The sequence below is a fragment of the Gossypium hirsutum genome, chromosome A12 (assembly GCF_007990345.1).
Source record: "Gossypium hirsutum isolate 1008001.06 chromosome A12, Gossypium_hirsutum_v2.1, whole genome shotgun sequence".
Lineage (NCBI taxonomy): Eukaryota > Viridiplantae > Streptophyta > Magnoliopsida > Malvales > Malvaceae > Gossypium > Gossypium hirsutum.
The window spans coordinates 90,317,418-90,336,571 of record NC_053435.1 but is presented as its reverse complement, the minus strand read 5'-3'; the positions used below and the strand labels follow the sequence as shown (position 1 = coordinate 90,336,571).

Genomic DNA, 19,154 nt, shown 5'->3' with positions numbered 1-19,154 from the left:
AAATCAAGACTAATCATTTTTCAATATAATATTGTAAGATATTAACATATTTAATTGGCAGTTTAAAAAAAAAAAGCCCAACAAAAAACTGGGTGAATTAGAGGGCTATAAACAATTTATCAAAATTGTTCTGCTTTTTTAAATGAATTGATGCAAAAATCTATGAAGCAATTCAGAGTTTTATCATACTCGAACCGAGATTTTAACCTTTTAATTCAGCTGTTGAATGATTGAGTCCTTTAACTAATTTTCTGGTTAAAATTAAAATAATTGCCTGGAAAACCCACTCTGATACTTGTATTAAACAAATATCGTTTAGTGCCACACATTATTATAAAATTCCAATAATAAAAAATATCTTATTTCTGACAGAGAGTATTATCATGCTATGGCCATGCTGCTTTCCTTGACATTTGTTGTGACTCCAGAATTAGTCCCTCAACCTTTTGGCCTGTCTTGTAACTTCTATCTATAGAAGTAGAAATTGCCTGGAAATTAACTCATTTGCTAGCTCCAACTTGTATTTCAACATAGGGTTGAAAAAGAGCTGTTCTTCCTCCTCAAATCCAATAATTATAAGCATTCTCATAAACAAACAATCAAGGGGAACAAATTAAGGAATTCCATAAGAACATGTATGAATAAATTGTCTCAAAACAAAACTTCCCAACATAGGGAAATCACAGGGATCTCAAACTAATGTATCAGAGTCTCATTCTAAGTAATAATACATCGCTCAGTGAATGAAATATCCTCCACCAAGTAAAATCTCAAATCATGAAGAAGAAAAAAATTTATATACAAACCGAGAATTTCCAAGCATTTATCCAACTCTTCAATCATTCTGCCAAGGAACTGGAAAAACATTTTAAGCTGGGTAAAAGACAAGGCTGCTCAGTGATGTGTCGCAGTCGTTAATCATTCAATCGAACCCTTTGTCAAGAGTCGCACACCGACAGCACCTCCAACTAGCCTTTACAGGTACAAACATCTCAACTTATTCCAGGAATCACCCGCTTTCTCTCATACAATTTCCAGGCAAAAGAAACTTGTATTTATCTGCATTCTCTAGAAGAAATGATGGAAGATGAACGGCTGAGTAGGAATGAGGGATAGGTCCCATTTTCCCGATTATTTCCTTGAATGTGTACTCCTCCGGAAGCATGTCGAATAGATCAGCACCCTTGCAAATTAGTCTCTGAATCCTTTTCGGGTTCAAATAGTGTGAGAACCTCACTCTATCATTATGGCTGTAAGCTTTCATCTTAAATATGAACTCGCTGATGTGGCGGAAGCAAAAGCTGCAGTGCCAACCCGCATCTGCCAGAATCTCATCCGACTGGCGATAATGCGCATACCTTGTTTTCCCTGTTTGATACCTATGGACAGATGCCCTCCAGCTGTTGTTATCCACAAGAAACTCAAAGGAATAAAGATAATTCTTTAGCCGAAGATGAAGCACTTGAGGTATGTCATCACACCACCTGAGGAGGTTGATAGTATGTCTGCTTGGTATCTCATCAACATCCGACATTATCAACAAGTCATCGTCTGTAATTCCTGCAATTTTGAGAAGTTGGTCTAATGCTACTCGCTGCAAAGCCTCCTCAACAAAGGGGTTTTCTCCTTTCTTAAACCTTCCTCCGATTGTCCCATAAGTCAACCGGGGCTCAACAAACTTGAATTGATCTCGATTGCTAGCAAAAACCATAGGCTTTGGAATTCCAGTAAATGTGGAATTAGACTCGAGAAGAACAAACTGTGTAATGTAGGGGTACAACTCTTGCCACCGTAGAGTAAGAATATCCACCTCATTACTAAACAACACCGCATCATAAACCCGTCTTGGAAATTCACGAATCCCCCAACCGTGAAGTTTGCAGAGCGTCTCCATCGACACATTTTCATGATAATAATGTGGGATATCATGGAAAGGTTTGGGTGGTGATTCCCACAGTGGCCGAAGAAAGTACGAAATCTTCTGGCCATGAAGATATATACCAAATATACATGTCGGAATCATAACAAATACAAAAATGTAAGTTTTGAAATCAATGCCGCGCAGTATACAACGGATTCTCGACATGCTCAACCGGCTCGATTCCTGTAGCATACAGAAAATACTATTATTAACAATAATCAAATTATCAACATTTATATAAATATCAAACTAACATTTAAAACAAGTCAGGCCAACACCAAATACATTAAAGAAGAGTATAAATCTAGCTGGGGAAGTAGCCATCCGTGCCCCCAATAAGCATATCATAATCTAGAAGGGGAAATTTAAAGAAGCAAAGGAATATATGCAGCGTAATGAGCTTTTAGATTCTTAGAAAAGTATGATAGAAGCTAAAAAGTATATATATATTTATGTCATAACTAATTAAAAAAAAACATAAGATTCCTTTCAAAACTAGCAATCCAATACCTTAAAGGCAAGTCAAAAGTTTCGTAAACAGAGTCCCCAAATATTTTATTTGTTGGCTTTCTTACATTTTTGGCATCAATTTCATTTTTTCAGAGTTTTGGTTGAAGAAAGCAAAATTGTATTAAGCTCTTCATAATAGTAGTGAATAAAACTCAACAAAATAGTTAAATCTGATTAATTTGTAATCGATAACAAGATCAAGGAGCAAACTGTGAATGTCCAAATCAAAAGCAAAGACATTTGTGTGAAATTTAATTGAAACCCCCCAAAAAACAATAAGATCAAGAGCAATACCTAGCAGCTAAGCCGTAGATAAATGATCGATATAGTTAAGATCTAAAAATTTTGAACCCCTCACATTCCCACTTAAAATTGACACCTAAAAATCGAATAAAAGAGATGAGAAAGAGTAAAATACCTGGCCACAAACATCACCACAGATATCATCAGATTTTTTAGAACAATAATGTCCTCCTCCTTCATTCATCATCCACCACATATTTGTTTTTCAGAAAAAAAAGAAAACCCAAAAAAGAGAAACCTTTTTAGCTTCAGCTAAAAAAACCCAGATAGATCAAGTTGAAAGTGTCTAGATCTCCGGCTCCCTCTTTTCTCTACCCTGGCGGTTAGCTATAATCTCTCTAAAAGAGGAAAACCCAAAAAGGTCCAAGGGGGAGAGAGAGAGCGAGAGAGAGCGAGAGAGTGATCTGTGATGTTAATGAAAAGGATTAACGGAAAAATGACGCTTTAAAAAGTTAGTTTATAGAAGCAAAAAAAAAAAAAAAAAAGAGGAAAGGAAAGGGGTGTCTGTCTATCTGTGAATGGGTGGCAGTTGTTAAGACTGATGCCCCAATGGAAGAGAGAAGATACAAATAAATAAGGAAGGTTTAAAAAGAATGAAAATAGCCGTTTCTCTTGTCGTCTATTCTCTCTCTCTACCTTTCCTTTAAATAAATTTCTTCCGAGGAAGGAAATAAAGCATCCTGTTTCTCTGCGTTTACTATTTTACCCTTGGGTTTTCTTTTCTTCGTGGCTAAGTCACAGGTGATAGGTTGAGGGTAGTTTTGAGAATATGAAATTAAAGGGAGGGAGGGATAATTGGACCGGGTTGGATACGCGTTGGAAATTGGGGGAATTTGACTTGGCTCACTTACGTTTCATCACTCACTATTCTCATCTCATTTGAGTTGATGCGATGCGACTGTGTCGTGTCCTCCTTTCCTCATCCCTTTTTTTTGCTTCAATCCAGTTAAGTTTAGGCCTACAGACACGTGGCTCTCTCCCATCTCCATTGAGCCGGATTTTTTCATTCTTAAATTAAAATAGTTGAGCCGGGTTTTTAATGCAGACGCCTTTGCTAATCTTGCCTTTACCTTTTAAATTTTTGATTTTTTTGGGCTCATAATTAAATTAGCATTATTGTATTAAGATTTAGATATATTTTATTTTTTAAAAGAATAAAGATTAAATTAATTATTTTTAATAAAAATATCTATTTTTATTATTAAAAATTAGTGTGATTAATAAAATAATTAAATAGTTATATGTTGTATGTCACTTGTACCTCATTTTAATATATAAAAATTAATTTTTAACTATAAAAATAAATAAAAATTTTAATAAAAAGATTAATTTATTTAAACTCCTTGAAATACTTAAAATTTTATGGATAAAAAATGATTCCGAAATTTTACAAATATTTGGGCCTACTATAAAAAGAGTTTAGACATATAAGAATATTAAAATTTTAAGGATTTTTTTGGCTTATGCCATGATTTTAATTAAAAAATATTTTACTTATTCAATAAAAAACAATTTTTTGATTTCAAAAGTTGTGCCAACAATGCTAAAAGTATGAATGATTATTAATTTAAGCTTCATAAGTTTGAATTATTCAACAAGTCCTTCCTCTTTTGATGTATTAAAGAATATCAAATTTGTATTTAAATTCTTTTGATTAAATCCTGTTTAATATATTTTTAAATAGTTTTAAGAAAATTTCAATTCAACTCAAAAACAAATAATTGGAATTAAAATCATTTTTTATAATAGTGATTTAATTTAGATTATTTTTAAAAATGTGAAATTCGATCGATATACTATAATTTAAGGTTCAAAATTAAATTTATCTTTTTATTTATATTTATATTTAATTAAATAAAAAAAACGATACTGTTAAAACCAAATAAAATAATTCAATTTGCATCTAAAATTGAAATATTGTTTTTTTTTTTTAAATATGAAAGCCATGAATTTGAGCTAGTTACAACTCCACTAATCTTAAATTTAGATAGAACAGCAAAAGCATTGAAAATGATTAATTATAATAAGAAAAATAATAAATATAAAAGAGGATGAATGTGGGTCCTACCATGAGGATGTCCGGTGATTTGGGCGCCCCTCGCTTCTATTAAGGACCCACCCACGGCTGAGAAGCACATGGTTTAATCATTCAATTTTTATGAGATGCTCACCTATTTTCTCTACTTATTATTCCTTTTTAATTTTATAAAAAAAAACATTTTCCCTTTTAACATTATCTTCATTTTTATTTTTTTATTAGGGTTAATATATAGTTTCTCCCATGAAACTGCTTCAATTTTTCGTACATTCATACTTAAATTTGTATTCTATTATGTATATTGTCTCAATTTATTAGTAACTTATTTTTAAGAATTAACATATAATTTGTTCTTTAAATTTGTCAAAAAGTATCTAGTTGGTATTTGAATTTCTCCAAAATATTACACATTTTTTACTTATTTATATTTTTAAAAGATTTTTAATTTTTAATTTATGTCCACCACATGTCATACTAAAAAGCTGACACGTGTCACTATAAGATAGGCCATCAGTGCCATATTAGCATAAACTAGCAGTGTTAGTGTGAAAGTATTAACCTAGATAATGACATACAAGTTTAGGTACTAACTAGGTGTTGGGATGAAAATGAACACGATGAAATATCATAGAAACACAATTGATATTCTTTTCCTCACGAAAAATCAATTCGATAATTATGACAAATCTAATAACACAATATATCAACAATCAATGAAAATCAACCACAATATCACAAGCAAAAATAATAAATTGAGATGAGCAACTTTTACATGCAAAATCCCCTAACCTATCTCCATCTTCAGATTAAGGTTATAGAATATTACAAAACAATTCAAAATATTTAAGTTCAAATAAAAACAATTATACAGATTATCTAATAACATTCAATAACTCATTTTAATTAAGAAAGAAATACACTTGTGGGACTTAAATTGAACTTACGGGGCCCTAAAAATAGTTTGGAATCAATCAGGGACTATTTTGAAACAAAACAAAAAAATATGGAAAATTTGAAAATTTTTAAAAATAGGGGTCATATGGCCATGTGACAAAACCCAGATTGTGTGGCTCAAAAACATGGTCGTGTGGCTACTTCACATGCCTGTGTCATATAAGGTCAAACGACCATGTAACTCACTGTGACCGTATAGCTTAAGATCACACGATCATGTGTAACGCCCCGTACCCGAGGCCGTTGCCGGAGTCGAACACGAGGTGTTAACGGACTTAATTCATTACTTACACAACTCATACAATTCATTTTAAAATTTCCAGACAAGCTGGCTAACTGCATCACAGTCACTTTAAAAATCATATCTCGAGTTCCAAAACTCGAAATTCGATTCCGTAAATTTTTCCTGAAACTAGACTCATATATATATCTACAAATTTTTTTCTAGAATTTTTGGTCGGGCCAATTAGTACAGTTTATTAGTTAAAGTCTCCCCTGTTTCGGGTTTTGACTACTCTGACCTCTGTGTATTATGAATCAGATATATCCCTGTACAGAGCTTCAATGACTATGCTGTTTGTCTATAATAAAACTAGACTCAATAATGAATCTGTACATATAAATCATGACTTATAATTATCTTTGTAAAATTTATGGTGAATTTTCAAAGTTATAACAAGGGATCCAGAAGTCATTCTGGCCCTGTTTTACAAAAATTTAAACATCTCATAAAATATAACTCATATACCTGTTTTGCTACTTCCATATGAAAATAGACTCATCAAGCTTCGATTCCATAATTTATTCATTATTTAATTCCATTTCTGTTATTTTTAGTGATTTTTCAGACTCACTTCACTACTGCTGTCTGAAAAATATTTCGTGGTAAATTTTACCTATTTCATGGTTTCCATGGATTAGCTAGCAATTTGACATACATAGCATCAAATATGATCATGATTAGCCATTCCAATGGCTAATCATTACCAAACAATTCTATACCACTCAATAATCATATCATAAGACCATATATACAAAATGATTATAACGCCATACTCAAAATATACAAGCCATTTTCGCATGGCTATACGAATATACATTACCAAAAGATACTTAATTAACAACAAAGGTCAGTCCTATACATGCCATTATCAAAGTTCGACTGAAAGAGTACCAAAAAGGGGCTTAGATAGTGTGGATGACTTCGACTTTGACACTTCCGAGTCCGATAGCTGACGAACAAAATCTATAATACAGAGAATTTAAGCAACAGAGTAAGCGTTTCGATGCTTAGTAAGCTTATAAGTAAGGAAATCATTTGAAACAAAAACACAAAAGAAATAGCATTCATAAGGATAAATAAATGTCTATGCACAAGATCACATATTCATTTTAATTTACACTTCTATCAATATGTTTACACATTCGAAATCAAACTTAACTAAATTTCATTTGATTCAATTTCATGTAACTCGAGTGAGCTTTAGACTTCATATAACCCTAAGGAATGGCCGGGAGAACCTTATTCGATTTCATAATCACAACTTATATTGTACCAATTTTTTTTCAATGTATATACGATCCATACCTGGTCATATTAGGGATTATGAGCACATTAATCGGAATTGTTACGACAGAATCGCACCTTTCCAAACATATATACTTTCAGAATTTGGCTCGGATGTAATAACCAGCACGAATGCCTTCGGGACTTAACCCGGTTATAATAACCCGCACGAATGCCTTCGGGACTTAACCCGGTTATAATAACCCGCACGAATGCCTTTGGGACTTACCCCGGTTATAATAACCCGCACGAATGCCTTCGGGACTTACCCCGGTTATAATAACCCGCACGAATGCCTTCGGGACTTAACCCGGTTACAATAACCCGCACGAATACTATGCACATATATATATCATAACCTATTAGCATTTCCATCGCATTACTAGAAAACAAGTTCGACATGCTTATCAACCCTTACTCTTACGGCTCAATAGCTACATACACGTAATACGATTTCATTTCGTTATTCCATATGAATTCTTCAACCATTCGACTCCAAGTCATACAAAATAAAAATCATTGGTTTCACTATGTAATTTATATAGAACCATAAGATCACAACTTATCTACTATGCTTTTATATGATACCTATAAAATCACAAGCTAAGTTCCGTTACTCAAAGACTTACCTCGGATATTTTGAATAGTTGTGGATAGACTACTCGATCGCTTTTTCTTTTCCTTTATCAGATTTTGACCCTTTTGGCTCTTGAGCTTGATTCAACAAATAGATTTTATTAAATAACTTATCAATTTAGCGGTTCGATTTAATACATGTATACCATACAATTAAGTACAAATGATGTTATTAACTAGATATTAAACATCATACATATGCTCTACTCATGTACTAACGAACATAATACTAGCTTAATACCATGCATAATCGAATTTATTTAGCATCATTTAGTTTTATAAAAATACACATATCATCCCAACTCGACACAAGAGTCAAATTCATCACTCAAACATTCACACCAATTTATTTTAATATTTTGGCCGAAACCCTCAATTGGCTAACATAGCCTTAATATTTCAATATAAACACGTATACATCAAAGGCAATTTAAAACACTTACCATTATACTCAATAATGAAACCAAACCGTATACCTAATTATTAAACACATCACCTCCAAATGCATGTATTAACTAACATATATCCAATCCACATGCCAAGTTACCATGAATAAATTAAACTTACATATATATATGTATATATAACATAACTGAATATTCCTTAACATAAAGGCATTTAGTGACATTTTAGAAAAAAAATATAATAACCATTTCCATAAGTATATTTTCATGCAAAGACCGTACCTAAATCACCAACATTTTAACTCCCAACTACTTAGACTTAACCTTTCATACACTTATATCTAATGTCATAAGAATTGCCGAATGTCTAAATTAACCAAGCTTAAAGATTTAACCTTCAACACTTTAATATTCCACAACCTATTCTTCAAGGCTTCAAATATAAAGTAATTAACATTTATACTCTTATGCCGAATTAGCTAACACTTATATACCAATCAATTGTTGAAGACAAACAAAATCTCATTTCCTCCCTTGACAACCACAACCGAAAGCTCAAACCAACATCTAAATTTCCAAGTTTTCAAATGGGCTAAATATGGAACTAGCTAATTGACTTAAACTAAGCTTAAAATTTCAAAAACTAACAAAATTTACTAACCTTCTCAAGCTTCAAGTGACCGAATGTTTTTGCCCCAATTCTTTCTTTCAATTCGGCCAAGAAGACAAAGATGAAGCTTTGTTTTTCTTCACCCCCCAACTTTCACTCTTTTATTTCATTATTTTTATTATAACACTAATAACATATATTATTTTAATTATATTATAATATAAATATATGTATAAATTACATACACTTCAATGATCACTCCACTTGGCCGGCCACTACTTACTAAAAATGTCAATTTGACATGCAAGTCCTTAGGTTTTGAAGTCACTTAATACAAAGCCATTTCAAAATTTACCTAACACATTCTTAAAATTTTCACACAAGTCCATTTCAATAAATTTCATATCAATTTGCAACAACTAACATATTTAAAAATTCACACATGCATAAACACATATTTTAGACAATAAATATTATATTCAAATACTTCGGTGACTCGGTTTAGCGGTCCCGAAACCACTTTCCGACTAGGGTCAATTTAGGGCTGTCACATCATGTCTCCAGGCTGTGTAACTCTCTGTGTTCGTGTGGCTCAGGGTCACACAGCCGTGTCGCCAAGCCATGTAACTTTTTGTGCCCGTATGGACCAGCTTGCACTGAAAACAAATAAGACACACGACCGTGTGAATAGACCATGTATGACACACGACCGTGTGGCAGCTCGTGTCCCAGGTTGTGTGTACCTTAAAAAGTTTACAAAACAAGCCACATTTTCATTTAAAACTTAGATACCAAGCCAAATCAAAATCAGCCAATTCCATATCTTAAAAACACATTTAACAGGCCTAAAACATGCCAAAACATTCATCCTAAGTACTTAACCAAGATGTCATCATTGACACCACAATTCAATCACCAAACCAAAATCTCATTTCAAACCAAAGTGATTGCATTCAAAGTTCTCCAACACCTTTAATAACTCACACCAAAATCACCATTCCTGTAATAGCCCAATTTTCAGTGGTTCGAGACCACTAAATCCGACGAGTGAGTTTGAAAATTTTATTATTTATTATTTACGAGTTAAGAGTGATTTTAGAAAGATTTTTGAATTAGTGATTTGTGTTTTAAAAGAATTTATTAGGTTAAGTGGTTTTGAAAATGAGGTATCGAGACGTTGATTTCATAAATCGAGCCATAAATATTTATAAAAATATTTACATAGTGTCATTAAGTTAGTATTAAAGTTTCATTAGAAAATTTTAACGTTTTGATAGTTAATTAATTAAAAAAGACTAAATTGAAAAATGTGCAAAAATTGCTAAAGTGATAAAATAGCCTAAAGGTTAAATGAGGGAGGACTTAAAAGGAAAATTAGCCCAAGGATGATGGCTTGGGTGGCATAGGCAGAGAAAAATTACAAAAATTATTGTGAACTAAGGGCAAAATAGTAATTTAGTTAAAATAAAAAATAAAACAAGTGACTAAATTGAATTCTAGACATTTTTTCTTCTAATTTTCAGTCCAAAAACCCCATTGAAGGTCCTCTAATCTGGTTTTTCATATTTTTGCATCATGTGAGTTCAATTCTTGCTCTTTTCTTGAATTTTTTTTGTTTTTGAGACTTTTACAATTTAGTTCAACTATCTATTTCATTAGTTTTTGATTTTATGGGTAATTTTGAAAATTACCATTGATGAGTGTTGGACGTTTATGATAAATTAACATGGATTTGAAACTTTAATTTTGTTATATGATGATTTTATCAAGAAATTTTAATAGAAATTGATTTTAGGACGTAATTGTGAAAAAGATTAAATCTTAGGGTTTGGTATTAAATTATGTTTGTCAAAGGCTGTGAAATAGCTTATAATACTTAGATAAATTGTTAATTGAGAAAGATTAGCTCATTTGATAAGCTAATTGGTAAGGGACTAAATTGCAAAAATTATAAAATTTAGGGTAATTATGCTATTTTAAAAATTGAAGAGTATAAATTGTGAAGTGGATTGAAATTGAAATATATGCTAATGAATGAAAAATTCTACATTTTATATCAAGAGCCCGTAGACCAACAAAAAAGGGAAATTAGCTGAATAGTCCCCGAACTACTACAAACTTTACAATTTAATACAAGTAAGTTCATATGGTTAAACTTTCTTAATTATTTGTTAATTTAGGAATGGTATAATGTATTTATAATATTTTGTTGTTGAAATTAAGATTATTGTAAAAGTATGAAAATTGAATTGAATACTTTAAATGAGTAGAACACAAGATTGAGTACGATCGTTCCGTGGTAAAGAATGAATTGACGGATAAGACCATGGTTAGACCATGACAGTGTTTAAGTGTAAGACCATAGCTGGGCTATGGCATTCTGATGATAAGACCATAACTGGATTATCTCACTACAAATGTAAGACCATGGCAGGGCCATGGCAATACATGTGTAAGACCATAGTTGGACTATGGCACAAAGAGAACGATGTACTCATATCCGTAAGTCGTTTTTTGATTCAGTAAGAAATGGTAAAAGGCTTATGTGATTGAATTGAAAGATTTATAGATTATTATTGATATTGATATGAAGGAAGTGTGTTTATCGATTTATATTGTATTTAACATGGAAAAATGTATGATTTATTTACAATTTAATTTATTATATTAAGTTTGGTAAGATCAATGTTTAACCTATTGAACTTACTAAGCTTCATTAAGCTTACTTGTGTTGTTTAATGTTCTTGTAGATTAACGTGTAGTTGGAAGATTGGATCAACACATCAAGCTACACTATCGAGTTTAATCCAGTAGTTTTTGCAATGTAAATTTTGGTTTGTATGGCATGTATAGTGTTGGTTTGGCAATGAAATAGTTTGAATTGTGGTTATGAATCTTAAATGTTTGTATGTATGTAATTAGTAATAGAATTTGATAAATCAATGAAATGAGTTAAAAAGGTAAGTATAAATAATTGAAATATTTGTGATGTTATGTCATGTTGAAAACATGTTTTAGCTAGTATTGATTGCTTGGTTGGGATATATTGGTGTATGTGAATGTTGTGTACAGGTTGATGTCAAAAATGGGTGAGAAAAGTGGCCTTAGAATGACTTATTTTCATCCACACGGGCAGAGACACGGATGTGTGTCTTAACCGTATGTAACACACGGCCGTGTGTCTCACATCGAATGCCTGCACGGCCTAGAACACGGGCGTGTGTCCCCTGCATCTAGGAAAAATTTTGAAATTTCACGAAAAAAAATTTCTGAGTTCCCGATTTGTTTCTAATGCCTATTTTGGGCCTTGATGGCCCATTTAAAGGGATTAAATGCAAGAATATGTTTGATTTCGGATATAAATAGTAAATGACATGAATTAGTTGTAATTATTCTGTAAACTCCGATAATGCTTCGTAACCCTATTCTAGCAAAAGATATGGGTTTGGGGAGTTACAATTCCATTCAATCCATAACTCAAATTGCTACATTCAAACACTTTCATATGACTTATACCAAATATATCAAACAATTCTCACAACATATACATATAAAAACCAACATATTCACATGTACTAATCCATCCAATGACAATTATCATTCAAGTTTAACAAACTCACAAGTAACAAGTAACTAACATAATTACAAATCACCTATTACATGCTATCTAGAAGTGAACATTCAAAAACTATTAAAAGATTTCCAAATAGTGTGATTTCTTAAGTTGATTCGACAACTCAATTTCCACATAATGCTATCTAGAAGGAAATAAGATAAATAACACAAGTAAACTTTAATAGAGCTTAGTAAGTTCAACGGTTAAAACAATAAACTTACTGAATAAACATATCTATTACAGGATACAGAAAATAAATTCGAAATCCTTTCAACCATTATCAAAATACGGGTGAGCTTTATGCTTAAATGTAAATGATACAATCTAATAAATTACATTATACCATAGAAAATATGCCTGATGAACGTTATAATGGATTCAAATATGCAGTTAACCATCCAGAACACACCAAAATGCTCAAATGAGCTAACCATTCAAGAACACACCTAGGCACCAAGTGCCAAGGCCGTAAGCTAACTGTAACACCTCTAACCAGTATCCATCGCCGGAATAAGGTTACGGAATATTACGGGACAATGGAATAGTAAATTATTCAAATCATACATTAATACAAACATAATCAAATTACTTGGATATTAAAAAACTCAAATACTAACCAAAATATAAAATCAAAATGACATTAATCGGGTCAAAAACACATCAAAACCAACCTAATATGTGCCTAACCAATGTACCCTCATTGGTACCACAATTATATACAATTTAATCTCAAATACACATTAATTCAGTTCATCAACTCATTCAAGCAATACCAAATCAAAATACCTAACAAAGTTACCACAACCATAACAAATCAAATATATGTAAGTCGCACATACTAGCATAACAACTATACCTCATTCTCATACCCTTTGCAAATTGGTTATTCACACAAAATACCATTCATAACATTTACATAAGCCAAACATTAACCAAAATAGCACAAGAGCCTATACATGCCATATAATATGAATTTATCATTTTAAAAACTATCGAGATAAACTGGATAGTGTAACTTAAATGCCGATTTGATCGTCTAACATTTCGAAAATCTATAATGACATTAAACAACACAAGTAAGCTTAATGAAGCTTAGTAAGTTCGGCAAGATAAAAAAAATCTTATTGAACTAACTATAATAAATCAAATAATAATAAAATCATCCATGACAACTCCCTGTCATTCACAACTTCAATCGATAAATACACGTATTCAAATCAATACAAAAATAAATAACATGTCTTTCAAATTCATTAAATAAATTACCTTACCAAGATTTTTCCATTCGAAGAACGACTTACGGATAAGATTACATCGTCAACAGAAGCTCATAAGAGCTGGTCCTCCCGAATACGCCAACAAAAGCTCGAAAGAGCTAATCCACCCAATCACGCCAAATAGAAAGTAAAACATGAGAGTTCGTAACAAATGCTAAATCCCAGTTTACTTGGGTAAAATGCCGATATCTCTCTCCAATACCATCTCCACTCTAAACCCCCGTCATATACCAAATCATGAATGTATTCAAATCTCGTGTTCAATTCAAACTGAATATCCAATTCAATATTATAATTCAAATAATAATTTATTTCCAACAATAGAATATATGCATAATATCAATCATCAATTTATACAAATGTTAAAATTTTAACCGTATGAACTTACCTGGATTGAATTGTAGTAATTATAGAAGTTTAGGGACTATTCCGCTATTTTTCCTTTTCCACGAGTATCTGTGGGATCTTGATATGGAAGCTCCTATGCTCAACCGATTCTCCAAGCTATTTATATAGTGTTTCGAAAGTGACAAAAGAAGAAAATGAAGAAGAAAACCTAATTCTTCTTACTTAATTTTATTTTAATTTTAACTAAAATACAAGTTTGCCATTATAATTTAATTATTTTGTCTTTATCCATCAATTTGTCGTCCCAATATATTATTTAAGGTTTAATTATCACTTAATTCCTTCCTCAATTAATAATTACACCATTTCATCACCTAATTGCTATAATTAGCAAGTTTTGTACATTTTTCAATTTAGTCCTTTTTAATTAATTAACTATCGAAATGTTAAAATTTTTTAACGAAACTTTAATACCACCTTAATGACACTCCGTAAATGTTTATAAAAATATTTACGGCTCGATTTATAGAAATGAGGTCCCAATACCTCACTTTCTAAAACCTCTTAACCTTAAGGTCTTACTACTTGAACTTAACAAATCATCATAAAACATAAATTACCAAATCAAAAACCTTTTTAAAATCATATTTGACTCGTAAATATTAAATAATAATACATACAAACTTCCTCGTCGGATTTGGTGGCGTCGAAACTATTGTTTCCGACACCACTGAAAAATCAGGTTGTTAAACTAACATCCCTCTGAAACATACCTTGGCATTAAGTGCCAAGCTCGAAGGCTTTACATTCACCCCCGGAAACACACCTGGATCACTGTAATATAACACGACAGTTTGCAACGAATGTTGAACTTCAGTATATTCAGTAAACAAGAATAAATCAGAAATTATCATCTCAAAATCAATTCTGAACAATTGTATCCTATCACACGTCCATCAGCTCAATTAATTTCCGAGTAACAACGCTCAAATCAACTACATTCTCAAATCATATTTACTTACTCTAATTCAATGACTTTAAGATATTCAACAATTTCAGTTCAAAAATAATATAACATTTAATTTTATACTAATTGAACCGTACAAACTTACCAAGGCTAAACTGAAGAAACAAAAAAAGTTCAGGAACTAGTCAGCAACCTTTATTTTTTTACGACTATCAACTTGTTCTTGATCTATAAGGTAGTTTATTTCAATTTCATAGTTTATTCCATTTAATACATATGCCTTTTTATTTATAAATTTTTACAAATGCCCCAAACTTTTGCACATTATTCAATTTAGTTCCTAAAACCCAAACAAGCTTATTTCTAAAATTAAATTATATACCCATGTAGCTGAATTTTAATCCATCTTTTTACAGCCCTTAAATTTCAAAAAGTTCACAATAAAACCAAGCAAACTTCAACATTTTACCTATTTAGCCCCTAAACTTAAAATTACTAAAAATCACTTTACAAATTAATCATATCTAACAACCAAACTTCCAACAAAACCAACTAAAAAACATTCAAAATCATTAATGACATATTCTCTATACTTTGATAATTTCACAAATTAGCCCCCTAACTAGCTAAATTTCATCACAACTAACTCAAAAACTTAAAAATTATGAAAAATGAGCTAAGAAATACTTACATGCACCATGAAATAGAAAAACCGAAGCTTTAAGCCTTGGAAATGGAGCTTTCAGTTGTAGATCAAAGAACATGAAGAAGATGAATACCTTAATTCTTTTGTTTTTATTATAAAATTAACTTTATTAATTAATTTAACATATATAACATATAAAATACAAATAAAATAAATGCCTACCGTCCACTATATCCCATTATGGTCAAATTACCACTTAAAACCATGCAACATTATTTTCTTACCCATTTGACCCAAAATAACAATAACAATTGACTTTTACACTTTTTATAATTTAGTCCTTTTTAATTATTTAACTATCTAAATGATAAAAATTATTAACCAAAATTTAATACGACATTATTAACCTCATATTTACGAACTGTCACATTGGAGTCGTGGTCTTGAAACCACTGTTTTCGACACCACTAGAAAACGGGCTGTTACACTTGAAAGTCCACCAAAAATTACTATAATCAAAGTATTGCTACAAGATCACAATCAAGCCACAATAAAAAGTATACAACAAGACTATCAATAAATAATCTCAAGCAAACCTTAAGAGAAAAATTGAGAATATCACCAAGAAGAAGCTAACTTTGAAAGTCAAAAACCTGACCCCAAATAAAAATCGAACCATACACATTAAAGATCTTCAAGTCTATTAGCTACTGTTAGAAAATCAAATCTAACAGATACCAAATGGACCTTTGATCCACAAAAATATTAAAGCTAGTTTATGTAAGAAAATTGTTTTCTCTCACTTGTCTTGTTTTTTTTTCTCTAACTTGCGTCGTGCACACACATTCACTTTTTTATAGCAACCCCACAAAGTATGTGTAACACCCCGAACCCGAGACCGACACCGGAGTCGGACACGAGATGTCAACAAGCTTTGAAAAATTTTTCCAGACACTGCCCAGTCTGAGTACTAGTCGCTTCAAAAATCATATCTTGAGTTTCACAACTCGAAAATCAGTTTTGTGATTTTTCCCTGAAACTAGACTCATGTCCCCACCTATGTATTTTTTTCTAGAATTTTTGGTCGGGCCAATTAGTACAGTTTATTAGTCAAAGTCTCCCATGTTACAGGGGTCGACTACACTGACCTTTTCCCATTACGACTGGGATATCTCTCTGCACAGAGCTTCAATGCTGATGCCGTTTGTTTCTATGGAAACTAGACTCAGAGAGGAATCCATACATATATGGTATGACCCCTAATTATCTCTGGTCAATTTATAGTGAATTTCCAAAGTCGGAACAGGGAATCCAGAAACTGTTCTGGCCCTGTTCCACAAGAACCCGAATATCTCTTACTGTACTGTTCCTATGATTGTTTCGTTACTTCCATATGAAAGTAGACTCATCAAGGTTCGATTACATAATTTATTCACTATTTAATTCCACTCCTACGAATTCTTGTGATTTTTCCAATCCACACCACTGCTGCTATCAGCTTCTGTTTTCAAAGTAAACCTTACCTAATTTGGGGTTTCATGGACCAACTAGGGCCTTGTCATACATAAGCCCACATATGATCATACTTAGCCATTCTAGTGGCTGGTCATTTGCTCAACACTTCCATTCCAACTATAGTTACATCATGAAACCATCTATACATTCATAAATACGAATGGTCTAATGCCATACTCCACTTCTACAAGCCATTTTCGCATGGCTGTACACTTATACATTTCATTATTACCCATACTCCTTATTTTATTCTTCCACTAACAAAACATGTTTCATGACATGTTTTGCCCATCATTCTTTGTCATGGCCGGCCACTACTCATTAGGGGGGGGAATTTGACATGCAAGTCCCCCCTTTGTCCACATGCACTAATAGGTCCTCACACATTGACCTATCACATTTTAGAATTTTCTCACATAAGTCCTATTGACTAAATTCACATGAAATCAACCAAATTGAAGCTTGAAATTTTCACACATTCATAATTACATATTCTAGACAATAAGTATCACATTCAAACGTTTCGGTGACTCGGTTTAGCGGTCCCGAAACCACTTCCCGACTAGGGTCAACTTTGGGCTGTCACAGTATGTATGGTAGGACACATGTGGAAATGGGCTCTCACATAGTAGGACCATCCAAGACTCAAAAAATCTCTCCTTCCCACTATGTAGGAATGTTCACCTTATCGGCGATTGAGCAATAAGCTTCAAATTTCCCTCTTGGTAAGGTCTTAGTTAACATATCCGTATCATTACCATCAGTGTGAATTTTCTCAAGCTTTAACAACTTAGCCTTGAGAACTTCTCGTATCCAATGATACCTTACATTGATATGGTTAGACCAAGTATGAAAGGTCAAATTCTTATCAAGGTGAATAGCATTTTAGCTACCACAAAATAAGACATTTCTCTCTTGAGCAAAGTCGAGTTCTTACACAAACTTTTTCATCCAAAGTAACTCATTACACATTTCAATAGTTGCAATAAACTCAAATTCGGTGATGGATAAAACAGCACATTTCTGCAATCTAAATTTCCAAGCCACAGCTTCCCCTACAAAAGTGATCAAGTAACCCGAAATAAATTTTCTCGAGTCAATGCCTTTTGCCATATCTAAATCTGTATAACCAATTAGAATGAGTTTCTCATTCCCAAAACAAAGTTTCAAGTTGAAGGTGCCTCGAAGATATCTCATAATCCACTTTATTGCATTCCAATGATCTTTGTTTAGATTAGAAAGAAACCGACTAGTAGTACCAATCGCATAAGTTGTCTGATCTTATGCATACTATCGTATACATCAAACTAACTATGGCTGAAGAGTAAGGAACTTTTTGCATGTCTTCCTTCTCTTTCTTTATTGAAGGACTTTTCTTGACACTCAATTTGAATTGCATAGCAAAGGGAGTACTCACCATTTTAGCTCTATCAATATTAAAATTTTGAATTACTTTCTCAATGTACCTCTCTTGTGATAACTATAGCTTCCTGACCTTTCTATCACATGTCAACCGAATGCCAAGAATTTACTTTACTGGCCCCAAATCCTTCATCGTAAAGAACTTACTCAATTATTGCTTCAACATGGCAATTTTAGAAGCATTATAACCAACAATAAGCATATCATTAATATAGAACAATAGAATAATGAAATCATCACTTGAGAATCTTTTAACAAAAACACAATGATCAGAAGTAGTCTTCTTATAGCCATGTTGTTGGAAAAATCCAGTTAAGAAAACGATTTTCAGTTATAGAAAAAGTTTAAAAAATTTCAAAACTAAACTGATTTTTGATAATTATAGCAATAAACCTTTTCGCGAAAAGTACCTATGCTTTG

At 32.1% G+C, this 19,154-nt stretch overlaps 1 protein-coding gene across 1 annotated transcript; it reads right to left on the bottom strand.

Moving 5' to 3' along the window:
* Window positions 1-605: 605 nt before the first annotated feature.
* On the bottom strand, window positions 606-3,362 carry LOC107928696 (uncharacterized). The gene is made up of 2 exons (XM_016859950.2): window positions 2,850-3,362; window positions 606-2,104 (listed from the first exon to the last, which is right to left on the bottom strand). Exons 1-2 carry the CDS (start codon window positions 2,928-2,930, stop codon window positions 1,010-1,012), a joined length of 1,176 nt encoding a protein of 391 aa, XP_016715439.2. The 5' UTR covers window positions 2,931-3,362; the 3' UTR covers window positions 606-1,009.
* Between the last annotated feature and the right edge of the window lie 15,792 nt (window positions 3,363-19,154).